This window comes from Dermochelys coriacea, chromosome 20 (genome assembly GCF_009764565.3).
Source record: "Dermochelys coriacea isolate rDerCor1 chromosome 20, rDerCor1.pri.v4, whole genome shotgun sequence".
NCBI classification, from domain to species: domain Eukaryota; kingdom Metazoa; phylum Chordata; order Testudines; family Dermochelyidae; genus Dermochelys; species Dermochelys coriacea.
The window spans coordinates 16,596,350-16,623,775 of record NC_050087.2 but is presented as its reverse complement, the minus strand read 5'-3'; the positions used below and the strand labels follow the sequence as shown (position 1 = coordinate 16,623,775).

The window sequence follows — 27,426 nt, the reverse complement described above, 5'->3', positions numbered from 1 at the left end:
TAAAACGGGGACTCTTCAGATTGGAAAAGAGACAACTAAGGGGGGATGTGACAGAGGTCTATAAAATCATTGCTGGTGCGGAGAAAGTATATAAGGAAGTGTTATTTACTCCTTCTCATAACACAAGAACTAGGGGCCACCAAATGAAATTAATAGGCAGCAGGTTTAAAACAAACAAAAAGAAGTATTTTTTCATACAATGCACAGTCAACCTGTGGAACTCCTTGCCAGAGGATGTTGTGAAGGCCAAGACTATAACAGGGTTCAAAAAAGAACTAGATAAATTCTTGGAGGATAGGTCCATCAATGACTATTAGCCAGGATGGGCAGGGATGGTGTCCCTAGCCTCTGTTTGCCAGAAGCTGGAAATGGGCGACAGGGGATGGATCACTTGATAATTGCCCTGTTCTGTTAATTCCCTTTGAAGCACTTGGCACTGGCCACTGTCGGAAGACAGGATACTGGGCTAGATGGACCTTTGGTTTGACCCAGTATGGCCGCTCTTATGTTCTTATGTGTGGGAGTGAGATCCATGGGGGCATCTCTCCTGAGATTCAGGGCTGGTCCAAATTTAGAGGGAGTAGCGCATGCCCATCAGATGGGACCTCTCAGAGATAAATCAGTCCTAAGGGATCACAGTTCAGCCATAGACAGAAACAGGCACCGGTTGGGTGGATCGGTGCTCCGAGAGGGTAAAGAGAATCCTCTGGCTACCCGTCTGGCTCACATGCTCAGGGTTGCCCAATCTGGGGTGGAGAAGGATTTTCCCCTAGGTCAAATTGGCAGGGACTTTTGGGGGTGGGGGGTTCACCTACTTCTGCTGCATGGGGTGTGGGGCACCTGCTGGGTCCCTCTGGGCAGGTCTCTCCTAATCAGTTCCCTGCCATTGCTGAGGCTTCACACACGGGGAGTGCCTGTGTGTGTGTGACTCCCCTGAGCTCCCCTTCCTAAGGAGGGTTAGGGAGCTCCCTGGCCTTACCCTAGCACCACGCGTGGGGAGGCAGCATGCTGTTAGTATTAAAGAACCATGCAGCACAGGGCCCAAGGGGCGCCCCCAGAGCCACTCTCCGCATCGGCAGCACTAGTCTCAGGTGACCTCTGCCAGGCCTTGGTCTCCCTGCCCGTGCCTGCAGGGATGACACTCGCTCCCCTGTAAGCTGGCAGGAAGGCAGCGGCTGTGCCGTGTCTGGTTCCAGGGTCCCAGGTCAGTGCTGACCACTTCACTTCACTTCATCCTTCTTTCCTGTGCAGTGAATAAAAATGCCAATCCAGACCCACTGCCAAAGAAGGAGGAAGAGAAGAAAGAGGAGGAGGATGGCGAGCAGGAGGAGAATGGGCCCAAGCCCATGGTTCCCTACAGCTCCATGTTCATCCTCTCCACCACCAATCCGTGAGTACAGCTGTCATCGGGGCGGGGAACTGAGCCAACCAGTGCCTGCGGGCAGACGGTGGGCACATGCCAGGAATGTCCTGGCTATTAGTACCCCTCACCCTTAAGTGAGGGAAGCCGGCCAATGGGCATCCAACCCTCCTGTGTTTGAATTCCCTGCTTCAGACTGAGGAGTGAGCGTCTGGCCTGCGGGGGTGGGGGGACCCCGGCAGCATGACGTAGCCGGCCAGGTGCATTGTGGGGGTTTACTCCTTACTCTGAAACATCAAGTATTGGCCATGACTGGGGGTCAGCTATTGGCTTTGTGAATTGTGATCCTGATCTAGTGTGGCAAGGAGGGGGGACTGCTGGCCCAGAGGGGCCCATTGGTCAGCTCCAGGGTGGGCAGTGGATACCAGGTCAGAGGGGCACATTGGTCTGCTCCAGGGTGGGGGGACACAGTGAGTCTGGGTGCCATTGGTCCTGAGTGCAATGTGCCATCTTTGCCTGGCCCAGGTTCCGCAGGCTCTGCCATTACATCGTGAACCTGCGCTATTTTGAGATGTGCATCCTGATGGTGATCGCCATGAGCAGCATCGCGCTGGCCGCTGAGGACCCCGTGCAGCCCAATGCTACCCGGAACAACGTAAGTCCCACCGCTGAGCCGAGCTCGCCCTACCCCAGGGGGGCTGAAGGCTTCTGCCTTTCTAGGCAATCCAGTCAAAACCTATCCGCCAGATGTCATCACTGCCTGGTGTCTGTTCAGTGGCCTATGCACCGTGGGTTCAGGCTTCTCAGACCATTTTCTAGGCATTCACACCACAGCTGACACTTCCTTATTGGCAGTTTCAGGAGAGAGGCCAAGGACTCAACAGGACACAGAGACTATAACAGGGTTCAAAAAAGAGCTAGAGAAGTTCCTGGAGGCTAGGTCCATCAATGGCTATCAGCCAGGATGGGCAGGGATGGTGTCCCTAGCCTCTGTTTGCCAGAAGCTGGGAATGGGCAACAGGGGATGGATCACTTGAGGATTCCCTGTTCTGTTCATTCCCTCTGGGGCACCTGGCATTGGCCACTGCCGGTAGATAGGATACTGGGCTCGATGGACCTTTGGTCTGACCCAGTATAGCCGTTCTTATGTTCTTAACACCCCTAATAAGGGATCTCTGCATCATGGCTGAGGCATATTGGTGGAGGGTGGCATATGGGGGGAGCTTGCCCCTGCCACACAGACTGTGCCCTCCAGTCTCTAGAGGTGCCAAACTGGCAACTTTCCGCAGGTCTAAACTGACGCTGAAAGCTAGAGAGGCAATGCCTGGGGAGTGAACAGAAAGCAGGCTGCCCCGGTGCCATCCCCCTGGCATTGGAGCCCAGCACGCGAAGTGCAACTGTTAGCACCCGCCCCTTCCCAAAGTAAAGCCAAAGGCCTCTCCCCTTCCTCTTGCTTTTCTGCAGCACTGCAGCTGTGCTAAAGTAGGCTAGGAGGGAGGCAGCCGGGAGTGAGAGCTCCATAAATCACCACCCAGCTCTCCCTGCAGCTGACACTGCAGTTTCCTCTCTGAGAGCCACGCTGGCCAACTCCCGCACGCGCGCACGGGCCTGCTGGGGAGAGCAAGTGAAAGAATTAGAGCAGCATCCCCAAAGGGGAGGGGAAGCAGGTCTCAGCCAAGTCCCATGCCTTCTCCACTTTCCCCTTCCCCGCACGCAAATTCTGCAGACCCTGATGAGCATGATAACAAGCTGGTGCGTCTCCAAAGGAGGGCTCCTAAAGCCTTGTGTTAACTGAACACAAAGAGTGGCTCTGCCTGGCGCTGGTATGCAGCCCCCTCTGGGGTGGGGCACAGCAGCTGTTCAACAGCCACACAGCAGCACCTCACAGGGATCACTCACTCATCATGGAAGTTCACCCCTTTCTAAGGTGGGGCACAGCAGCTGTTTAACAGCCAGGTGCCAAAGTAGCACAGCATGATGGGTCCTTTATCTGCCTGTAACTGCTGCAGGGGGAGTTTGAGGGAGATGGAACAGAAAGGACCCATGCTGGAGTCTGAGTAGGACACCTGGGTTCCCACCTGGCCACTCACTGGGAGTGCCCGGGGTATCTATGACCACAGGTTGCACCCACCCTAAGTTTTTGAGTGGGGATCCTAAGGGCACGGGGGGGTGAAAACCCCATCCAAAGGCCATCCCCATGGAAGAGTGATGGGGGAAATGGGGAGCACCCACCAGAGACCCGTGGGGAGATGCAACGCCTGCACTCCATAGGCCCTGCATTGGTCCTGGAGGCCAAGAACCAGGCAGCACAGGGGTTGGGAATGGGCTATCGCTGGTCTGAATCTGGGCCGTTCCCCTTGGAACACTTACTTAGTGGCTTCTGAGCGCTGTGACCCTGGTGGGTCTCAGACAGCCTCCCCAAACCACTCCTGCAATAGACACTGGCTGGCCCCCTTGTGCCAGCGTCAGCTGGGGCTCCTGGACTGGCAAGGCCGGACCCTGGCTGCAGTGTGATTAAGGCAGCGTCTCCTCCTGCCCTGGGGTGCTAGCAAGAGGAGCCAGAGGGGCATTTGAGATCCTCCCTCTCTTCTCCCCCAAAGGTTCTGCGCTATTTTGACTATGTCTTCACGGGCGTCTTCACCTTTGAGATGGTCATTAAGGTGAGTCCGGCAGGGACCAGGGCCTGGGCCATATCGTGGGGTGGGGTGGATTTACCCACAGCAGCCGGGGCAGGAGATCTCCACAGTGTCTGACCCAGCCACCAGCCCTGTGGGTTCCCCCTAGTGCTGCTGCAGAGAAAGGATGAGCTCATCCTCCCACGTTACCAACCTAGGTGGGGATCAGTGTAACAGGGCGGACGCTGCCCTGGAATCCCCTGTGTTAGCAGCTCCTCTAATTCCTAACAGCTTGTTTCTCATCCCACCCCTGGCCAGGATGGCCAAGGCATCCTTCTGCCATTAGCCACAGAAGGCACCAGGCCAACAGCCCATCAGTCCATTAAATACAGCCCTTGCCCCCTCCCCCCCAACTCTCTGCATATATGGATCACCCGTCAGTTCTTCCCCGGGGAGCCTCCAGCCTGGGAGGAGGGGATGGAGTGGCCCAATAGGTTTGGAGCCCCATCTTGGAGCCTGTCCATTCCCCGTCACCAGGACAGGGAAGGAGTGACTTGGAGGGGGAGAAGCTGAGAGAGGAGACTGGTCCCTCCCAGTGGCTCTGCCGGCATGTCCTTCCTGTGCAGCTGAGGGGGGACGAGGCATGCAGAGCTGGAAGGGTAGAACTTGTGGGGGGAGGGTAGGTGTGGGGCAAACCCCTGATGGAGGGGTGGAGGTCTGGAATCCCGCCCAGGAAGGGCTAGGCAGGGTAGCGGCAGGGAGCCTGTGGCTGTGCAAAGGGGCATGTTGAACGCCGGGTTGAGCCCTGGAGAACTCAGGGGTGGGGGGATCCTGTGTGCGAGACGGGACTGTCTGCTGAGGTGGAGGCAGGGATGGAAGGAGCCAGGGGCAGGCCACCGGGGCCCCCGTCTCCTTCATGTGACAGCAGTGCTGACATGAAACGAAGCACCCCAGGAAGCAGCAGCAGAAAGTGCTGAGGAGATGGGGGCCCTGGATAAGGAACCCGGAGCTGGAGACCATGTTCCCCCTCTCAGTCACTGGGGGCTCTCAGCAGTGACAGGGTTGCCTCTGGGTTAGTTTGAATTAAGCTTGGGAAGAGCGAATTGTCCCTTAAAGCCCAGATGTTGCCCGCTGCTGGGTAGCTCTTGTCCCTCCATCTGACTAGCAGAACAGACCCAGCTCCTTCTAGACTCAGGAGACTTGGTCCCAGCCCTCCCCTGAGTAAGTCACGTCCCCACATCGTGCCTCAGTTTCCCTCTCTGTGAAATGAAGATAGTGGGATGGCCCCTGCTCTGCTGAGCGCATTGGGACCTGGGGCTGAGCAGAGCAAGGTGCGATTGGAAAGGGGAGCAGCCTTTTCACCCTCAGCAGCAGCCAGCAAGGAGCGAGCCACCCCGCTGACCCTCTGCCTGAGCTTTGCTCCCTGCCACAGATGGTCGACCTGGGGCTGGTTCTTCACCAAGGCGCCTATTTCCGGGACCTGTGGAACATCCTGGATTTCATTGTGGTCAGCGGAGCACTGGTGGCCTTTGCCTTCACGTGAGTTACTTGCTGGAGCTCTCTCACTTGCATTCCTCCCCAGACTCGGCTCCTGGCTCGTTGCATGACAGGGCACCCCCATTCGCTGCCAAACCCCCCACACACCCCCCAGCAATCACAGAGCATGCATGGAATGGCAGAGCGACCTCCCCACCAGCTTGGGATGCCCCTAGCATGTGGAGCCGCTCCCAAGGGCCAGGTAATGTCTGTCCATCCTAGCCAGGCGATGCCCACAACCAAGGCCCTGTCCGCAGGGCAAAGAAATGTGGTCCCAAGCAGGAGCTTCCCGAAAGGGAGGCTGGTGCATGCAGTCCCAGGTCAGGCCCAGCGCTGTTGGCTTCGGGAGCAGGATTCTCAGGGCCTTGCACTATGATGCCACCCAAGCCATTAGCACAGTGATGTTCCGCTGCCACCCGAGGACAGGCCCAGCAGATCCCTTACTGAACAAAAGCCATGGGGCAGCGAGGCCCAATTTGGAGAAAGTCAGAGCTGTGCAAGTCAGAGCCCAGCAGGAGTGGCTCAGTAAATCTAGAGTGCCAACTCCTGGGTGAGCCTCAAGTGTAGGACTGGGGTCTTGTAGTTAGAGCAGGGTGGCTCCTGGTTCTTTCCTCAGCCCCGGGAGGGGAGTGCGGTCCAGGGGTTAGAGCGGGGGGAGCGGGTGTCTGGGAGTCAGGACTCCTGGGTTCTATCCCTGGCTCTGGAAAGGAGTGTGCTGGGGTCATTAGAGCACTTCTGGGTTCTTCTTCCCAGTTCTGTGACTGACATGCAGGTAACGCTGGGCCCTGCTGCTTGTCCATCTCTCACGTGCTGGGCCCAGTTGCTCCGGGCAGGTTGTGAGACCCAGCCCATCCGGGCGTGTACAGCTAGAGAAGGCTGGCATGGCACCAGTTCCGGGGATTACGAACTGAGTTTCCAGAGTTGGTTTGCTCAGCCCATGAGCAGCTTCTGTGCCCTGGTGAAGCAATGCACAGGGGTCAGCAGACGGTGGGGTCATGTGGTTATTACAGGAGGATGAATGTAAACAGACACATGAGCCAGCAGAGCCCTCGGGGTCCTGGTGCGTCATCTCCAGCCCCCGTGTGCCACCCCCAGTGGCAAGCTCCCTGCTGCAGGGAAACAGCATGCTGAGCAACCTCTCTCATGACTGCTTGCTGGGACCCCTGAGAGTCACTGCTAGTGGGCATTGCCAAAGGGTCCAGCTCCCAGAGCCCACTGCACCCCCCCGAATGTGCATCTCCCCACTCCCCGCGCATGCCTGGCGCTGTCCCACCGATTGATCCTCCCCCCTGCATGGTCTGTGCTGGGAGGCATGGGGGCTTCCCCCACCATTCCTGACTCTCTGTGTGGAGCTGGGCAAACTGCTGGGGCTGTTGGACGAGCCGTCCCTTTTCAGGGCCTGCCGTGCCCAAGGACTGGCCGTGTCAGGGCGTTTGATGCTGCCTTCTCACTTGGAGGTCGTGAGAGCAATCGAGGCTGGGTTGGTAATGGCCATCTGATGGCCTGGCTGTGAGATGAGTCTGAGGGGTCTCAGCCATTTCCCCAGTGGGACCAGGAACCCACTTTGCATCCATGAAACACCATTGCTGGCGGCCTTAATTGGACGCCTCATTGGCAGAGAGGCCAAAATAGGCCACAGAACCTGAGCTCCCTGGAGAGGTTGGTCCTTTGGGTCAAGACTGTGAGCATGTTAGCCCGGCGGGGCATGGAGGGGGCATGCCTGGTACTGAATGGGAGATCAGGAGACAGCAGTCTCCAGGGCTGTTCATCATCAGTGAATCAGAGACACCTTCCCAGCTGGTACCACTGGGCACTGCCAGGGTTCAGACCAGAGCCCAGTGGTCTCAATGCATCCCCCAGGCTTCAGGGTCTGTCTGTTCCCTGGGGAAACTGAGGCTTTAAGGGGTTGATGTTCCCTGGCCTGTGCAGGAGCAGGGAGGGGAATGGAAAGTTCAGGTTGTGAAAGCTGTGTCCCCATCCAGGACTAGCAGCTGAGGCTGGAGGCAGCTGCCACTGCAGTGAGGTGAGGCGGAGAGGGGGGCCCCCTGCTCGTTAAATATCCTGACTCTCTAGAGAGAGTTTCTTCTGAACTGGGCTGAAGCAGAGCTCTGGCCCCTGGTTCCCCTTTCCCCCACCCCGGAGTCATGCTGCTGGAGTGACACTGGTGTAGACGAGAGTCAGGGCCATCCGTAGCCTTGCGCCCTGGTCCCTGGGGGCTAGCTTGGCTGGTGCGAAGGGGCCTTGGGGCAGGCACAGCCATTCCCCTCCTCCCAAAGAGCACCCTACACTGCAGGGAGCCCGAGACTGGCTCTGCCGTCTTCACCGGAGGCCCATATGCACGGTTCAGAGAGATGTAGAGGAGGAGGGAGGGGCAGAAGAGAAGAATGTGTGGCTAGGGCAAACCTGTGCCCCAGTGGTTCTGTACCCTGGCAGTAGCCCATGGTAGTTGTAATGGCAGGGATGTGGGCTGGGCTAGCCCTGAGGCCTATAGTAGTGGCTACTTCAGGGTGACCCTCCAAAGCATGCCGACCAGGGAGATCTCACCAGACCTGCCTTTTTCCCCTTGAACTTGTGGCCAGGTGGTATGACCAGCATGCCTCTAGGAGTGTTTGGTGAGATCATGGGTGGAATCCATAGTCGGGGGGGGGGGGGAGGCGTGAACTGGGCGGCAACTGGGCTGTGTAATTTCGGGGAGTGGAGTGTGTTGGTGGAGCCAAGACCCATTTTGCATTTAATCCATCAAGCGGCAATGCAGATATAGGGAAGAATGGGTTTTAAAGGGTTAACTGAACATTTCAGACCCATCGGAAAAGGCTCTGGGGTGGGAGTCGTGTGGGGATCTTTTCCAGCCAGTTTGCTCACCCCTGCCAGAGAGGCTTTTCCCCCATTGGTTGAATCCACCCGCCTCTCCTCCTGAAGAGAGCTTTCAGCTATCCCCCTCCCCACCTCGCTCCCCACCCTTAGCCTTGTTTACGTCACCCTGTTTCGTGTCAGTTTCATAAGATTCCATCACTAGCCTAGAACCAGTTTGAGCCAAAGTTTGAGCCATTTTGGTAACACAAGAGAAGTATCTCTACTGATGTTCTGCTGTGCTGCATTTCGGTCTCACCTGGTTGTGTATGCTGCTCTCCTCCGGACCACAATAGATCGTGCTGCTGTATCAGTACCAGCCGTCCCAGGGTCTCGACAGCTGGATTCTAGCTCTGCCACAAGCTACTCTGACCACAGTTATTCTGAGCTGGGCTGGTGACAAGAGGCCTGAGGAGCTATTGCTACACTTGGGCTTGCTCTTGTATGTGATGTCTGGCCCGATTCTCCTTCTACACAGGCAGAAATCCGGGGTACCTTCACTGAAGTCAGCGGAGTTACACCAATGTAACTGAGAGCAGAGGCTGTGCCCCCAGGGGACCAAAAGCTGGTGTCAGTTTAACACAGCTGTATTGAAGTCAGCTGTACCAATTTACACCACCCTCAATTTATTTGACTTCACTGGGAGTTTTTCCCAAGTAAGGCGTGAGTAAACCTGGAGTAGGGAGTGAGTAAACCTGGAGTAATGAATTCACGATTTGGTCAGTTATCCTCAGTTTATTTTATTTCACTAGTAGTTTTGTCGGAGTAAGGAAAGGCCAAACCCAGAGTAAGGGAGGAGTGAATGCTGGGTAAGGGAGAAGTAAACCCTGAGGATTTGTCCTCTCTTCATGATTTTAAAGCTCATCCACATGCAGGGAATCCTCCAGCTGTTGGAAAATGCCGTTTGGAACCAGAGTCTGGATCCAGCTGTCAAGCCTTAACCTGGCTTTCAGGTTCTCCTGACACCAGCATCCTGACCTTGCTCAGCCCAGCTTGGTCCATCAGCTCAGTCCATCTCCTGGCCAGGAGGTGAAAGAGGAGGAGCTTGTGTGAAGCTCTGAGCAGGGCGCTGGGGGTTCCAAGAGCAGTGCCGGTGTGGGGACAAGCCATTTGGTGGTTTTTGTTGGGGTGCGTCTCGTGTTTTCTCTCTGATTGTCACTCACCTCTTCTTGTCTTTCCCCTTTCACTGCCACTTGACACAGGAGCAGCTCACGGTAAAGTCTCTCTCTCTCGTACACATTCTACCTATGTTCTCTTTATTTCCCTGTGCTCATGATCATGCGTTGCTTTGAGTGGGAGGATCTGTCCATCACTCGTTTAGGTCAGTTCTTGTCATTGGCCCCTATGCTGGACACCCACCCAGATTTCTCTGTCCCCCAGGCATAAGGCACCTTGTTGCCTCTGTCTCGGTCCTGTGCTGGAATGGGGTCTCCCAAAATGGGACAGTGGGTCCCCTCTAAGGAAATGATTTCCTTCTACAGAATACTTTATTGCCTTTCGCAGCATTGTTCCTTTGAAACTCAAACCTTATACTGAGAAGAAGGAGTGGGGTCCAATGCTAAGGGCGGGGAACTGGGAGTCAGGGTGCCTGGATTCTTTTCCCAGGAGAGAGATTTGCCAAGTGTCCAATAGTTATCTGGGGAAGCTGGGAGGCAGAATGCCTGTGTTCTGTTCCCAGTTCTGGTAGGGGAGTGGGGTCTAGTGGTTAGAACATGGGGAACTGGGAGCTAAGACTCCTGGGTTCTATCCCTAGCTCTGCCACTGATGTGCTGTGTGACCTAGGTCAAGTCAGTTTCTCTCTCTGTGCTTCACTTTCCCCTTCTCTGAAATGGGGATAATACTGATTGACAGTATTATTGACAGTGGGTGGTGTGAGGGTGAAGAATGAATGTTTGCAAAGTCCCTTACAGGGGCTAGTGATGGACAAAGTGTTGTTCTGAGCAGCAGGGCAGCTCGCAGTGAGTAGCAGCAGTGAGAATCCCTGTGGGAAAATCACCAGTTCCCCATCAGCTTGGCATGAAGCAGTTCCACTCCACCCCTTCAGGCTGGGGCTGGCTTTGGGTGAGATTGTGGCCCAGCTCTCCGCCGTCCCATATACCGGAGGCACCCAAGATCACCGCATAGCCCCTGTCCCGGGCTGGGACCCAGGCCCGGTGTTATTGGGTTATACTACATCCAGCACCTTCTGGACTGGATCTGCCCATATGGCCCAATCTGTGCTGAGATCTGGGGCTGGAAGGAGCTCCCATCCTGCCCCTTCTAGGGACCGAGCCGTGAGAAGACGGGTTCTTATTGTGCAGCTAATAATAAATAGGGATTTTTCCTATCACCAGACATCGGTCCCATCTGCCAGCCACAGGACTCCTAGATTCTGTTTGCACCTGTGCTGTTAACTCCCAAAGTAGCCTTAGGGAAGTTACATAGCCGCTCTGTGCCTCAGTTTCCCTGTCTATAAAATGTGGATAATGAGGCGTCTGTGAGGAATGAATTTTCTGGGTCTCAGCCTTGTTCCTAGTGGGACGGATGTCTATGGCCCCAAACCACTCCCCTCACAATCAGCGATCCCTGTCCCTTTTCATTGGCAGCCTCGCCAACAAAGCCAGGATTGAATGGGCCATGAAGGCTTCACTCCCTGCTTCCCACAACAGGGATCACAATTGGCAGGGTGTGCATGGGGAAGCTGCCTGGCTTGTACCTGTAGACAGGACATGTTCAGGCTCCAGGACCCACACTGAAGCCCCTTCCATTAGTGGTATAAAAAAAAATCATGTGTGTGCAGCGAGGGGGGATGATTTCACAGTGGGGAAAACTACTGAATAGATCAGACTGAATTCCCCATCTCCCTGGATGTGACCCACCCCATTGTTCTTACGGTGCTTGCCATTTACCACTGCTGTTTGTAAGTGGGGACTATGTACTTTAGTGGTTAGTGCAGGGAACTGGGAGCCAGGGGAGTGGGAGTGTGTTCTGGTGGTTAGAGCAGAGGATCAGAAGCCAGGACTCCTGCGTTCAATTTGTGCCTGTGCCACTAATTCCTGAAGTAGCCATAGGTAAGTCCTTTCCCCACTCAGTGCCTCAGTTTCCCCATGTGTCAAATGGGGATAATGATACCGACCTTGGTAAAGAACTTTGAGGTCCCTGGATGAAAGATGCTGTAGAAGAGCAAACACCTGGTGAAGGGCCCCTCCCTGCTCCCCAGTGGGGGAGTTCCTTCTTCCTTGCCTTTTCTCTTTGTGGAGGTGTCTGCAAAGCACGGTTTGGTAAGTGCTGCTGGCTCTGTGGAGATGACTTCTAAGACAAAGAACGAGGTGGTTGTTCAGACTGCAGCATTTCATCATTGAATGACGACATCCCAGTGAGGAGAATGAACTGCATGGGTTTTTGTAGTAGGAGTCAGGATTTTCTTTCTGGTGGGGTGCTGGAGTGGAGGTGTTCCCCAGTCCTGGATGCCACCCATCAGTTGGGCAAACTAAATCACCCTACACTCCCCTCAACTGTGGGATTTGTGTGGTCAAGACTGCTCACTGTGGACCAGCACTTAGGGTGATGCCAGCCAGGACAGACTGGGAGCTAGGCAACCAGAGAGAAACACAGGGTCTGTCTGCGGATGGATGGAAAGACATCATAGGTAGGTAGGTAGAGTGGATAGATAGATAGGTAGAGTGGATGGATGGATGCATCGATGGATGGAAAGACACCATAGGTAGGTAAGTAGAGTGTATGGATGGGTCCATGGATGCATGGCTAGTTAGAAACTGCGGATACATAGGTGGAGAGACAGAATACATTAAATATATAGATTAGGGTTTTGAGCTCCACCTTCTCTGGGATAGTGAGAAAAGGGCCAGCTTGGTGATGTGTGATAACAGCACCTCCTAATGGCAGCGGATGAGTGCAAGAGGTGAGGAGGAGACAAAAGAGCTAGGGATGGCCCAGGCTTGTAGATGAGTCACTTGGGAGTGACCCAGTAACCCAGAGTCTCCCACCAACAGATGGGTGCCCCGTGTCCAAGGGAATGGACCTCAGTGAAGAACCCTGTGTCTAGAATGGCACAAGGGGCCTGGGCCTTATCACCCTTCTCTCTCCCCATTCTCCCACCCCCACCCAACGTGTCTCCACAGAGGGAGCAGCAAAGGGAAGGACATTAACACCATCAAATCACTGCGTGTCCTCCGTGTCCTCAGGCCCCTGAAAACCATCAAGCGGTTGCCAAAGCTCAAGGTGGGTGCAGGGATGGTTGAGAGCGACATAAAGGAGTTGTGGCTGCCTGAGGGGAGCGGCAGGGGTTTGCAGGGGCAGGTGGGGGGGTCAGAAAAGGTGGCTGGGAGACAGGAGATTGGGTTCTAGTCCCAGCTATGGGAAGGAGTGGTGTCTAATTGTTATTGCAGAGTCAGAACTCCTGGGTTCAGTTCTTGATTCTGGGAGGTCTCGTGGGGTAGAGCAGGACTCCTGGATTCTATCCCCAGCTCTGACACGGCCTTGGTCTGTGACCTCAGTGCTTCTGGGCATTTAACCCCTCAAAAATAGGCAGCCAATTCCTAATGGGCCAGGTGGACCTGACTGCAGAGCGCCATGCTTGGGAAAGGGGCTGTCTTCTGGCTATGTGGAGATGGGACCAGGCCAAGTGGGACTCGAGGGTGGAGCAAGTTTAGTCTGGACTCTGCAGTCCTCATGCAGTCATGACTGGGGCCCCCTGTCCTTTCCAGGCTGTTTTTGACTGCGTGGTGAACTCTCTCAAAAATGTCCTCAACATCCTCATCGTCTACATGCTCTTCATGTTCATCTTCGCCGTGGTGGCCGTCCAGCTCTTCAAGGGCAAATTCTTCTACTGCACGGATGAGTCCAAGGAGTTTGAGAAGGACTGTAGGTACGGAGCCACCTTCCTCTGTCTCTCAGCACCTGGCCATAGCCCAACCCATCCCTGGGCTCCTCACACTTCTGCTTCCCCAGCCACCTTCTCGGCAGGTGGCCTCACTTTTCCCCATAGTCCCGTTTGGCCTCCAGGAGTGGTGCAAAGCTCTTCTGCTCGCTTGGCAGGTAGCCTAGCTACACAATGGTGGCGGCCAATGCAGAGGCAGTGCCTGACCCATTCCCTGGACCTCCCCTCTGCTCACTTAGCGTTGAGTTTGCACTGGCCCAGTGGCATTGATTTCAGTGGAGTTACTCCTGATTTATAGCCCGGCTCGTTCCTACGCTCCCTTAGTGTCTCCCATCCACTTACTGGTATCATGACCCTGCTCTTGGCAGCTTTCCTTGGCCTGTGGCTCTCAGCTATGTGGAGCAAGGCAGAGCTTAAGGACAGATTCACAGTGGACATGTAAGGAATGGGGTAGAAATTACAATGGCCTGCTTCTCTCACATACACCAGAGTGACACCCGGGTGACTCCCCACCTGGAGTAAATTGGCATCACTGTGCTGGAGTCAGTGGGATTAGACTCCTAGCTGGTGTAAACGGACATTGCTCCACTGGAGTCAGTGGGGTCAGAATCCCAGCTGGTGTAAATTGGCCATAGCTGCAGTGGAGTCAGTGGGGCCAGATCCTTTGATGGTGTGAATTGGTGTTGCTCCATTGACATCATTGGGGCTATTTCAGATTACACCAGGGAGAGAGGCTCCAAATGGGTTAGCAGGTCTGACTCTAGTGGTCTGATTCTCCACTCACTCTGGGGTAGCTCCCAGGATTCGGTAAAGTGGTGCTTATTGACACTGGAGAAAATTAGATCAGAATCAGGCTCTAAAGTTAGTGGGGTGGATTATGAGACATATAGAGTGATCTGAAAACAGCCAGAGATTGCTCCTTCAGAGTTCCCTCTGGCCCAGCTGACATAGGGGAGGGAAGGGGCTGTGGTGGAGTGAGGGGCCCTACGCCTTTTAAGACCTGGTACCAGTGAGCTACCTGCAGGTTCAGTTACAGTGGGCCAGGTGGCTGGGGGTCAGACTGCTGTGATCGGGTCCTTGTCAGCCTTCCCACACCCAACTGCACCCAAGGTCTGCACAGGCATGATGCAGAACTGAGCCCACGGCAAAGGCTCCGAGTCCCTACTTGCTGACGGGGGTGTCGATCAGTAATTGCTGCAGTGGCATTACACAAACGTGAAGCCAGCACAAACAGGAGCAGAATTGAGCCCCCTAGCCTGCGTGAAGCCAGTCACTCAGGATCTACTCCTAAGTCAGTGAGATCAGGAGCTGGCCTTAGGAGCCCAGTGCTATGCCCCAGCCCTCCTGGCTGTCCAGCTGATGGTGTCTGTTCGTCCCCAGGGGCGAATACCTGGTCTACGAGAAGGACAACGAAGTGAAAGCCCAGAAGCGGGAGTGGAAGAAATACGAGTTCCACTATGACAACGTGCTGTGGGCACTCCTGACTCTCTTCACTGTGTCCACGGGGGAAGGCTGGCCACAGTAAGGAGCTGCCACAGGGGGTGGACCAGTGTGTACAGGAGAGGGCTGGGGTTAACCCTTTTCTCTCTCAGATCTGGGCGAAGCATCGCTTAGATCGCAGCTGAATGTAGCTGGTTCAGCCTGGAGCAGTGAGACATAATGACTAGAGCACCAGACTGTGACTCAGCAGACCTGGGTTCTGTTCCCAGCTCTGCTGCTGGCCTGTTGGGTGACCCTGAGCATGTCATGTCCCCTCTCCATGCCTCAGTTTCCCCATCTGTAAAATGGGGAGAATGGTAGCCCCTCACCTTTGTAAAGTTTTCCCAAGGCGTAGGTGAAAAGGAAAGACGGGCGTGTGCATGAGCTTCAGGACTTTTGGGTTCTGTTCCCAGCTCCGCCACTCGTCTGCTGCGTGAGCGTAGGGCCAACTCCTTAGCTGGTATAGATACATAGCTTCATTGAAGCTGTGCTGAGTTACACCAGATGAAGATCTAGGCTGCTTTTTCCTCATCCATATGACCAGGGTATTACCACAGCATAAGCCTACCTGGGGACGAGAATTTTTATTGGGCCTGAACTGATTCCTCCTTGCTGCTATTTGTCTCTCTCCTACCCTTTCTTATTTCTATCTTTCTCTCTTTTTTCCTTCCCTTTCCACCTTCCTTCATTCCCCACTGCAGAGTCCTCAAACACTCGGTGGATGCCACCTATGAGAACCAGGGCCCCAGCCCCGGCTATCGTATGGAGATGTCCATCTTCTACGTTGTCTACTTCGTGGTCTTCCCATTTTTCTTCGTGAACATTTTTGTGGCCTTGATCATCATCACGTTCCAGGAGCAGGGGGATAAGATGATGGAGGAATACAGCCTGGAGAAGAACGAGGTGCAGTCCAAGTCAGGGGGACCATGCCACTCTGTCCCTGCTTCCCCAACAGCAGCCCCTACACTAGCTCCCAGCGGCCATGCCCCAGCCACCATGCATCTCGCCATTAGCACCGTGGCATGCCCTGGATCAGCTGCTGCAGGGCCTGTGTCCATCATGGAAGAAGGAATTCAGGCTGTTTCCCCAATGCTGATGTGCTGCCTGGAAGGGCACAAGGCTAGATTATACCACGGAGCCACTGGGGAGAGCTCCCCCATTGCCCCCTGCAAGCTCGCTAATGAGCAAGCTCTGTTCCCAACGTTCTGGGTGACCCTGGGCAAGTCTCTTCCCCTCTCCTTGCCTCAGTTTCCCAGTTTAGATGGCCTGGTGGGGCAGGGGTATGGCTCCTGCTTCTGGTGCTAGAGATTGTCGGTTCAAATCCTCAGCAAGCGGAGGGGAGAGAGAACTACAGCAGCTACATATGGATAGCCCACGTTAGACAGGAGGGTCACAGCAGGGTCCCTTCTGGCTGTAGCATCTGTGAATCAGGACGTGGAGCAGTCGTGAGCTTTAGAAGAGGGCACTGGAGAAAGGCCAATGGTTTGCAAGGAGCTTCCCTAAAGGGCCACAGGAAACCAGTGGCTTCTGAGCTCTTTCAGGTGGCATGACGAACCTGTGGGGGCTTGAGTTGAGAGAGCTGGGACAGTCCCCATGATGACCAGTGCGTAGGGTCATGTCGCCAGCTAGTGTAAATCTCCATTCACTTCATGGGAGAAATGCTGATTTATGCCGGCCCTGTTATGATCATCTGAACTGATCTCCCGCTTCACACAGGCCAGAGAGCGTCCTCTGACCCGCCACAAAGGGGTCGGAGAAGCGTTAGACCAGGGCACCTGGTCGAGCTGTCCTTCACGCATGGGGTTAAGCCAGTTCAGAGTCTCTCGGCCTGGGCTGCCCCTGTATCCTCTTCCCCCCCGCGCCCATCCTGACGCTGGTGGCCATGAGCCCCTCCCGCTCTAGTGGCTGTGTCTGTCCTCTCCACAGAGAGCCTGCATCGACTTTGCCATCAGTGCCAAGCCCCTGACCCGGCACATGCCTCAGAACAAGCAGAGCTTTCAGTACCGCATGTGGCAGTTCGTGGTGTCGCCGCCCTTCGAGTACACCATCATGGCCATGATCGCCCTCAACACCATTGTCTTAATGATGAAGGTGAGCGACCCCCTTGTAGGACTGGGGCAGTATTGACCAAGGTATGAAATGCCATGCTGTACCATGCCTGGCAGAGCGAACATGGGGCCCCTCCTGCATAGCTGGCATTTCCCCCATCCCCCCGATCCCATGGGGCTGATCTGGGGACCTGGCCTGTCCCGTGGGGCTAATCTGTGGCCTGGGGACCTGGCCCATCCTGTGGGGCTGATCTGTGGCCTGGGGACCTGTCCTGTCCTGTGGGGCTGATGTTTTGCTCTCTCTTCTCTTGCCTTTAGTTCGACAAGGCCTCAACTGCTTATGAGGATGTGCTAAAGATGTTCAACCACGTCTTCACTTCATTATTTTCCCTGGAGTGTCTGCTGAAGATCATGGCCTTTGGAGTGCTGGTAGGTGTCTCCACAGCCAATTCCGCTAGGGAGTATGGGGTCTTACCATGGAAATAAAAGACAGAACCCAGCTCCTTCCGCAGGAGGGGATTCTCCACCTGTTCTTCCAACCCCATGCCCCGCCCTCCCCCCTTTACCAGACGGAGATTTAACAGTCTTCCCCCCCACGTCCTGTGGGCAAGTGTCAGAACACCTTGCCACCAAGTGATTGGGGATGGTGGCAACTGGCAACTAAGAGGTGATTGTTGAAGGCTTCTCCAAGCACTTTGTAAGCTCACCCCAGCTCAGGGAATGGGGTAGGTTGTTCTGGGTGGTTCAGGGAACTATAATGAGGATTAAGGGGAGCAAAATAAAGAGGGGCTACAGGAGAAATGACCCACCAGTAAGGTCCATTAGCATCGTCTCCCCAAGAGACATGAAGGAGTCCAATCTCCATTCATGGCTCGCTGAAGCTCCCTGGGAGTTTGAGGCTCCCACCATTGGTGCAGGTGCTCAGGGCAAGGAACCCACTCCATCCGGCACAGAGAGATCTGAGCTTCCGTTCAGGCAGGAGCCAAGCGAGTGAGAGGAGCGCTCAGGGAGGTTAAGAGGCTGGATTTGAGGAGCAGCACAGGCTGGTCTGGCAGGGAGAGCAGACGCTGATAGAGGGAGAAAGGAAGAGAGAGAATGAATCTCCCCCAGAAAATGTGGCTGATTTTTGATCCTGCCCCATTCCCTTATTTTAACTGGGCTGTTTTCTCATGATCCCTTGTGTTTGCTGTGCTGGGTTCATTTATCAATTGGTGGCTTGCTCCACAGAGCTATGGACAGCTCGGGGACTGGTGGCTCTGGTGGGGTGGGAGAGGGCTGTGATTTCTTCTCCTGCTCGGGGAATCCAGCCAAGGACACATTTCTGTCCCTTGGCCGGGAAGATCCCAGCAACAGTAACATATTCTGGTCCTGTGTGTTTTATTCTTTCATTTTAAATGTCCATCTAACTGTCCATTCCAATTGGAGGGGAAGGGGGCCCCCTGGGTTTAGCTGTTTGATACTGGGGGCCAGAGATCTGGGTTTGATTTTGCTCATAGGTGGGGTCCTGATCCAGAGCCCCTTTAAATCAGTGGAGAGGCTCCCACTGATCTCAGTGGAGTTTTGGTCTGGCCCTTACACTAATGACACAGCAGTGTAACACCACAGTCCTTGCCCCATCCTCATTCCCCCGGGTAACTGAGATCAGCATCAGGCCCCGGTCATGCCAGCCACCCCAGGATCATTTCAAGGTGCCAAGAAATACCCCCACCGCTCCTTTAAATTAACCCTTTCGACCCCCTCCCCTCTTGCCTGCCAGATCCACTGGAGCTCACCGAAAAGGTAACCCGGGCTCTCCCGGCGGCCGGCGTCAGGGCACTGGGGGCAGGGAGGAGACGGGGCTGGGGCCAGGGGGTGACTCTCTGTTCTCGTTGCTGTCGCTTCCGTCGTGAATGTTGTTGAATGTCTGCTGCTGTGTTGCTGTTCCTTTTCGTCCTTTGTTTTTGTTTTTCTTTATAGAATTATTTCCGTGATGCCTGGAATATCTTTGATTTTGTCACAGTTCTGGGTAGCATCACAGACATCTTAGTGACAGAGTTTGGGGTAAGTTCGAAACGCCATCTCCTCTCTTATGGCCTTAGCTTAAGCAGAGGGGGACGCTCGCCAGAGGGGGGCACCACAGGGAGCGAGACACGAGAACTGCAGTATGGGCTTTTACCCCCTTGTGCCTGGCCCCAAGGAAGGACAGATGCCGGGCGAGGGAGACAGCTGGGTTGGAGCCACATTCAGTGTCATCCCAGAGAGCCGTCGTGGGGAGAAGAGAGCCGTGCAGTTTCTATACGAGGAGGCCCAAGAATTCGTGTTCTGGGGACAACCCCAAGTGCTGAGGGACCAAGCCAAGGCAGATGGAGTCAAAACCAAACCCAGCTGGGCATTCCTGCCCACCTGAAATGGATTCAGTGAGGGCCAGGTTCTGATCTCACATGCCATATCCCCAGTCACTCCACTGAGGGTGGGCATGCCAACATAAATCCGGAGTCACTCCACTGGGGGTAGGTATGCCGGCGTAAATCCGGAGTCACTTAACTGGGCATCAGTATGCAGCATAAATCCAGAGTCACTTTTCAGTGTTCATTGGAGTGATGCCAAATTTGCACAGGTGGAGCTGAGAGCAGAGCCTGGCCCCTGGAAGGCAGAGATAGAGAAAACTGAAAGCAGCCCTGGGATGTTCCCCAGGAGGCAGGGGAACAGTCCCTGATACACACACACGGGCGCGCACACGTTACTGATAGTTGGATTTGAACTTGGCCATCGCCCTCTGCAGAAAGCCTGCTGCTGAGGCCCTCACCCCTTGGTAGCCGCCAATGGCGGAGTTCAAATCCCACCTGGAGAGAATTCAGCCAGCCCAAACTCAGAGCAGTAAGCAAGGGACCTCTCCCGGGGTGCCTGGGGATCATCCTGTTTGTGGAGTGAACGTCATGGAGAAAATACCTTGGGCAAATTTGAGGGGAGTCTACAATTCAGTGTAGTGTAGGGGGTGGGTGGCAGCAGGGTACAGGAGCAGGGGCCATGCCTGTGATCTAACTGGCATTAGCCCTGGTATAGAACTGCAGGAAGTAGCCTTGGGTGGGTTGAGGAGACGAACTGAATGATCTAGCAGGTCTCCTCCATCTCTGCCACCAACTAGCACCTGGAGAGCCTCTCCCCCAGTGTTAATTAATCCTCCAGGATGGGGTCAGTATAATTATCCCTCATTTTACAGATGGGGAAACTGAGGCACAGAGCAAGGCAGTGAGTCACCCAAGGTCACAGAGAGAGCCAGTGGCAGAGCTGGGAATAGTACCCAGAAGACCTCCCTCCCAGTCTCCTCCTGTAACCACTACGACACACTCCCTCCCACCCAGTGGCTGGGAACCCAGGTGTCCTAAACCTCTCTTCCTTCCTGCTGTAAACACTAGGCCACACCCCCAGCACTAGGAATAGAACTCAGGTGTCCCGACTCCGACCCCAGGCAAGGCCTATCCCTCCTGGGATCCCCTGGTGACAGAGACCCAGATACTGATCTCAGTGAAGCTGCTCTAAAGGGTCTTACTGTCTTCCGAGAGCTGCCTTCCAACCCCCAGTGTGCAAAACACTCTAGTCAGTAGGTGTGCAAAAGGAGTGTAAGCCACTCCCCTTGGCATTTCACACACCTGTCTGCCCACCCATATCCAGCCGCCACATAGTCTGCCCTAGCGCTCGTCTCTACCAAAATGGGGTCTTTGCTCCCTTGTGGCACTTGTGAGGTTTGGGTTCTCCTGGTCTGTGGGTCTGGAGAGAGGAGGGGGCTGGCATTGCTCAGGGCATCCAGTGGGATCCCAGAGGCAGGCAGAATGAGAGGCCAGGACCTGGCAGCAAGGGGTGGGGTTTGCTGGTGGGTGGACCTTTGCCAATCCAGCCCATCACACAAGTCCCTTTCGAAGGCCCCTCCTCGCCCTACCAGGCCATTGCATGCCATGGGTGATGCCTCTGTCAGGGGCTGGTCCCTTGCACAACTTTGCCTTCTCTACCTACTCTTGACCTCGATGGCCTGTACCATGCAAACACAATATACCCGAACTGGCAGGAGAGCTCTGCGGCAGTGCAAACTCTGGAGGGCTGGGGGGAACAGGGAACATGGCCCATGGGCCCTTCCTTCAGAAATAACCAAGAACCTGCTGGCCTCTGGATACCCTCCGGCCCAGTGGAACTGTACACAGAGGGCTGATAGCCCCAGAGAAGGCAGAAGAGCCTAGTACCTGGAGCATAGGGCTGGGAACTAGGACTTCCGGGTTCTCATCCCAGCTCTGCCACTGACTTGCTGTTTGATCTTGGGAGCATCTCTTCCCCTCTCTGTGCCTCAGTTTCCTGACCCATCTCCCAGGGTTGGGGGAGGGAGGAGCCATGAGGATGAAGACCTCGCCTGAGGTGGCAAAGCCATGGAGGCTGGCTGCTTGTGCCAGAGGGCATGGTCCCAAGCACCGGGGAGAACCCGCGCCCTTCGCTCCCTTGCGTCAGAGTGGCCCCTCAGCAGGCAGGGGCGTGGGGTTGGGTGCTGGCGCTGCCCTGTGCGGGTGGGTCAGGAGTCTCCTGCCTCATGCTGTGTGCTCTCTATAACGACTGTCTCTCTTGTCTTACCTTCTTTCCATGCTGTCTCTTTATACTGTGCTATTTTGGGGCGACACCCTCTGAAAATGTCATCCAATCAAAATGCACTATGAAAAATCCATGTGTCCATCTATGAATTGGTCTGTGTATCCATGCCAACTTATATTTCTGAACTTCTCCCGCGTCCCACCCCCACCCCCATGACAAAACACCCCGTCCCCAATCTGTCGCTCCATCTCTGTATATTATCCTGGTTGCCAATCAACCTGTGACACTAAACAACCCCCTCAAATCTCTCCCTCTGCCCCCAACTCCTCTCCTCCTATTCATCTCAACATCTACATCTAGAATCCGGTTGGTTTAATATCTTTCTGAAGCCTAAATGCATTACCTAAGAGCACTCTCTCATCTCCGCATTGCATGAGTTACTGCACGGGAACTGCCTGCAGCTAGCTGGCTACCTGCTCTCTTTTCTTCCTTCCTCTCTCTCTCTCGCTCTCTTTCTCTCTCCCTTCTTCTTTCCTCCAGATGTACATATCTTTGAAACAAAGCAGCAAAAAAGAAAAAGTCTCTGTACTTGTGTCTTTCTCTTCAAAGGGCCTAGTGTAGGCTGAGTGATATCATGTTACAAACTGGGGGCTGGCTCTGAGTCGGAGGGCGAGAGATTCCCCAGATCCAGGGGTTGATCTCCTGAGAAAGGGTAGTCTGGATTCTCAAGGAGACGGAGAGATCCTTAGATAGAAATGTGGGTGGACCAAGGGATAGACCCCAGGTGGACGGGTGGCTGTCCAGATAGAGGGATCCTGGGGAGATCCCAGTGGGTGCACAGAGTGGGGACAGCAGGTCCCCAGGCTTCTAACCTCTCCCTCTGCACAAGGTATTGGCTTAGATCTACAGCTAGCTGAGGACTCTCAGGGACCCGGCGCTGACCCTCTGAGGGTTGGGGGCTGGGATCACGAGCACACTGGAGGGAAGAACGAACCAGGAGGGCAAGGCTGCCTCACTAGAGAGCAGCTGACACCTGCAGGGACTACTCCCCCTATCGCTGTTGGTTGAGATGCAGTGCAGGATGGGCAGGGGAGATGGAAACCAGGAAGGAGCAAAGAAGGGCATATACCTGTCTGGGCCCCACATGTGCACAGGAAATGGGCTCCTATACACACATCCGTCACACGTGGACACCTCCCCCAGGCGTGTACACACATCCCACACACATTTATCCCCCCCCCCCACCCATCCCCGCTCATGCACTGCTGCCTGTACATGCACCTCACACACATTCACAGGCCGATCTGTGCGTGCACACGCTGCCCACTTGCCTTGTTAGGTGTTTCCCTCCCCTGCCTCCAGACCCAACCCTAATGCTAGCACATGCTCTCCCTCCCCCCATGCCCTTCTGCTGCTGTTCCCCACTGCTCTCTCCTCCCCAGGCCCCTCTCTGCCGAGGCGACCGCAAGGGGCTGCCATCTTTGCCATGGGTGACACAGATCCCTCCCCCCATTCCAGCAGGACCTGGACTGAGCCCTACCAGAAGGAAGCGTCTGGGGCAAGCTTGAAACCAGGTCAACAACTCTGCCTTGTGTCGTCTGGGATTAACCAAAGGGGGTAGGGGGCAAGGGCTGAAGGGGAGGGACCCTGTAGCTTCATTCAGACATAAGAGGGGAGAAGGGGGCAAAGGTGTGGAGAGGAGGGTGGAAAGGAGCTGAGAATATTGGAAGAGCTGCCTGGGTGGGACAATGGAAGATCCCCTCCCTTCTCCATTCCCCCCCACCCCGTTTCTTTCTCTCTCTCTCTCTCTCTCTCTCTGCAGAGGTGGGGAGCCTTTTTCTTCCGTGCTCCCGCATGAGCCTCACTGTTTGATTTCTCAGTCAGTTTGGGAGGCTGATAAATTGGTGCCACCACCCCCAGAGGTGCTGACGCATGCTCCCCCCCCCCCCCCCAGAGTCCTTATGTTACACTCACTCCTTGGAGGGATGGCTCACAGCTTCTGGGAACACACACCAGGGCAGTTTCTCTAGGGAAGGGAGCAGGCAGACCTCCACATGTGCGGCGGGGTGAGGAGGGGACTGGAGAGAAATGCCCAAATACAGGGAACCATGGATTGGTGAATTGGCCTATGTTGTATATTGTGTAGGTACACAACAGCTCCATGGTATCTATTGTGTAATTATACAGCCAGGCCCTTGGACCTGGTGTTAATTACACAGAAGTTCTCTGCTGTGCATTGTGTAACTACACAAGGGTCTCTGGGCTATGTTATGTATGAGTCACGTGGCCTGTTCTGTGCAATTGTGAGAGTCACATGGGATGTGTTGGGTATGGAGCCCTGGTGGTGCATGTTGTGTGGCAGCACAAGTCTTGTGGCTCACGTTGTGCAATTGCACAAGCTTTTTCTGGCACATTTGGCTGTTGCACAAGGATCACATGGCCTGGGTCATGAGATTACACAAGGGTCCTGTGGCATGTCTTGTGCGGCTGTACATGAGTCCCTTGGTGCATGTTGTGTGGCCACATATGTCTTGTGATGTCTGCTGTGCAGCTGCACGCGTCCTGTGGTGAGTGTTGTGCAGCTACACAGCTGCTCCCTGGAAACAAAGGGGTTTCTTCTTGCCCGGCAGGGCTTCCCACAGACGGCAGGGAGGGAGTCCACCTGTGCTCTTGGCTGCTGGGGAGAATTCCCCATTAAGCAGCACCAAGGCAAGGCCCTTGGACACTTTGTGCATCTGAGTACCTTCACCTTCCACTGAAGCCAGGGGGTCACCCAGTACAGCCCCACTGCTCCATTTGGCCCTCCCACCCTCTGAATGTGGGGAGAAGGGATCAGACTGGTCCAGGCTGGGTGAAGCTGGAAACATAGCAATGGGTGTTGGAGCCAAGGCCTTTAATTTCCAGGGTGGGATTAGAACCCTGGATCAGTGCTGTGGCTGAGGAGCTGGGATCCTAGCCCCGCTGCTGACTTGTGCATTGATTGGCAGAGGGAAGGGGAGTCCTTGAGCTCGAGGTCACAACTTCACAGCTGACTCCTGGTCTGCAATGGATCTGCCAGACCAGACCCCAGATCCGAGCCAGAACAGAGTCTACGTGCCATGAGCAAGTTTGTCTCTTAGAAAAGGTGGGGTGACCTCAAGGGTGCAAAGATTGTTGGTCTGAGGTTAACCTAGGAGCTGCGTCACACAGCCTATGCCACCGATTAACTGGAACTCCTGCCCAATGAGCCAGGCAGAATTGCCCAACTCCAGCAGCCAGTGCACTACGGGAACTCCAGAGCCTACCACAGGCTTCGCACTGCTCGGCCCAGTCCCAGAAGCCACGTGCCATCCCCTCCCGGGGGAGAGGGGTCCAAAATGCATCTTCGTGAAACCAACAGGATGAGTGGAGCCTCCCAGCCTCTTGGCCCTCCCCTCCCCATCCCTTGGAGCAAAACCCCACTGAATGTCGTCTGTGCTTACAGACTGAGCCCCCACAGCCAGCCTCAAGAAGTCATTCCAGGGAGCATCCCGGCGTGGCTGTTGGTTGCACAGAGACAGATGCATTTGAGGTCCCAATCATCACATGCGATTTGTAACATGTTGCAAGTCCCCAGACATCTTCCCTTCCCCTGGCACTTGTCCTGCTTCAATTCTCTCTGATTGTGTGTGCATAGTACATGTGTGATGTGACTCCACAATGCTCTACCTGCTTGTGTCAGAAAATATCAGTGCATTTGGTTGTTGGGATAGTTACAGTATAACCCTGATATTAACGAATAACCATTGAGTTCCCAATTGGATGAGCCCAACTTGTTAGTTTCCTTTATGTTTCTTTCCCCTTTTTCAGGGATGGCTGGTGGATGGAGATTGCTGGGTGGCTTTCATGCTGTGATTTGTTAATAGTGTTATCATTCATTGTCCTGGTTGATTATCATTATTTGTATTCATATTATTTATCATCTGTTTTTATTAAATTATTAACAGCACTATTAATTCATTAATATTCATTATATTCTTAATAGTATCCAATGCATTATAATCATTATATTTATTTTATGTATTATGTATTATAATGATCACTATTTGGTATTGTTTATATTAATAGTATTGTGTGTTATATTACTATTATTTATTAATATGCATTGCAATATCATTTATTATTTATCAATAGTATTATTGGTTATATCATTGGTTTAATAATACTATTCATTATCATTTATTTATCTTATAACAACTGTTAATAGCATTATGTATTATAATAATTTATTATCTATTATTTATTAATATTATTATGCATTGCTGCTATTTATCATTAGTTATTAATTAATAGCATTGTGAATAATAATAATTATTATTGTTGTTATAAACAGTTGCTATTGATCGCTAATAATGATCACAATTGATGGTGTTGTTATTATTTTATTAATACTTTTTTGAGTTCTCCGTGGATTTCGTTTTAGTTGTGAGTTGGTGGGTTAATCATCTGCATTGAGTTGATGTTTCCCTGGGTTATTGCCCTGCCCTGCAGTGCTGCGTGGATTCAGGCACACGTCCAGGGCAGTCTCCCCTGGGGTTGGGGATCTCCCCTTTTGCGCCCGCGGGTAGCACTCACCTCTCCTTCCTTTCATCCCCTCAGAACAACTTCATCAACCTGAGCTTCCTGCGGCTCTTCCGTGCTACCCGACTCATCAAGCTCCTGCGCCAGGGCTACACCATCCGCATCCTGCTGTGGACCTTCGTCCAGTCCTTTAAGGTGACTGGGGACAGGGGGGCTGGGACAGGGGGCCAGGAACCCAGCGACTGACTCTCAGAATGACTGATCCACGGTTTAGCGTATGCGGGCTGGAACCTTGACTCTGAAGACGTATTGATTCCATATCTGTCTGTTTGTCCCTATACAGACCCCTCTAGCTATCTCTTTCTGTCTATCCCCACATAGACCCATCCATCCACTTGTACTTTGTCTATCCAGCCATCCCATACACACCCTTCCATCTGTCCGTCCCCATACACATCTGTCTATCCCCATACACCCCCCCCCCGTCTATCTCCGAGTGTCTCTGCAGGGTGGCATCCAGGTGCTATTCCCACCTCAGTCGCTGACTTCCCTGGCCCTGAGCAGGTGCCTGGAGAAGCAATAGCAGCCTTGCTCTGGTTTCAGTTGGCTATGGATTGGGTCGGTGTTGTAGTGGCGGCAGGTCTCTTCCCCGTCTGTGCCTTCGAGGTGCTGAGTGCTGGAGGAGACACGGGTGAGGAGAGAAGCTCCTAGCATGCTCTCCCTGCGAGCCAGCCAATGGTGCAGATGCGGGGTGTGAGCTGGATTTTGCTGCATTGAATGGAGAAGCTGCCGTGGCCCAGTACAGGGGGAAGCTATTAGCCTGGCAGGGCGCAAGATTTAAAGCCCCCTGCAAGTGACATGCCCTGCTCTGCTTGTCTCCCTAGGCCCTTCCCTATGTCTGTCTGCTGATTGCCATGCTCTTCTTCATCTACGCCATCATTGGCATGCAGGTGAGTGTCAGGCAGGGCAGCTCGGGGGGGACGGGACACACTCTCACAGGCCATTTTGCGATGCGGAGACTGGGCCTGGGAATCCGAGCACTAACGCCTTGGATTGGGAGTGACTCCTCGCACACACATGGGGGTTAGGGCAGGCCAGGCTGCACCTGGGGGCTGGAGCAGGCTGTCTGCAGGAGAGGGATGAGGCCCCGTCCCCCCATTGCTGTCTGAGGGCCCTCTGGCTTTGCAGGTGTTTGGTAACATCGGCATCGAAGACGAAGAGGAGGACTCGGCTATCACAGAGCACAACAACTTCCGCACTTTCTTCCAGGCCCTCATGCTTCTCTTCAGGTGAGACCTTGCCCCGGGCAGAAGCTGGACTGAGCAGAGATCCGTGTCCCATCCCCACTGCAATTGCAAGGAAACTGACCTCCTTGTATACCTTGATCTAATGCAATGAGTTGTCCGGCTGTTAATCAGCCCCCCAAGCCCCACCCCAGAGCTGGCTGCAACTCAGTGCCAGGCAAGGAATCCCGGTATAAACAGCCCCCGCACTTCACCCCAGAGGTGGCTGAACCTCATCGCCCGGCAAGGAATCCCCGTATAAACAGCCCCTGCACTTCACCCCAGA

At 54.4% G+C, this 27,426-nt stretch overlaps 1 protein-coding gene across 1 annotated transcript in view; it reads left to right on the top strand.

The window, feature by feature from the left end:
* The window catches only part of CACNA1A (calcium voltage-gated channel subunit alpha1 A), a 155,932-nt gene that overhangs the window by 89,261 nt on the left and 39,245 nt on the right, over positions 1-27,426 (top strand). The window contains 14 exon segments of the mRNA XM_043506938.1: positions 1,252-1,390; positions 1,886-2,015; positions 3,961-4,020; positions 5,408-5,514; positions 12,483-12,582; positions 13,068-13,228; positions 14,621-14,761; positions 15,421-15,622; positions 16,646-16,810; positions 17,086-17,196; positions 18,724-18,807; positions 25,936-26,052; positions 26,742-26,807; positions 27,046-27,146. Of these exon segments, the coding sequence (XP_043362873.1) occupies positions 1,252-1,390; positions 1,886-2,015; positions 3,961-4,020; positions 5,408-5,514; positions 12,483-12,582; positions 13,068-13,228; positions 14,621-14,761; positions 15,421-15,622; positions 16,646-16,810; positions 17,086-17,196; positions 18,724-18,807; positions 25,936-26,052; positions 26,742-26,807; positions 27,046-27,146 (1,684 nt within the window).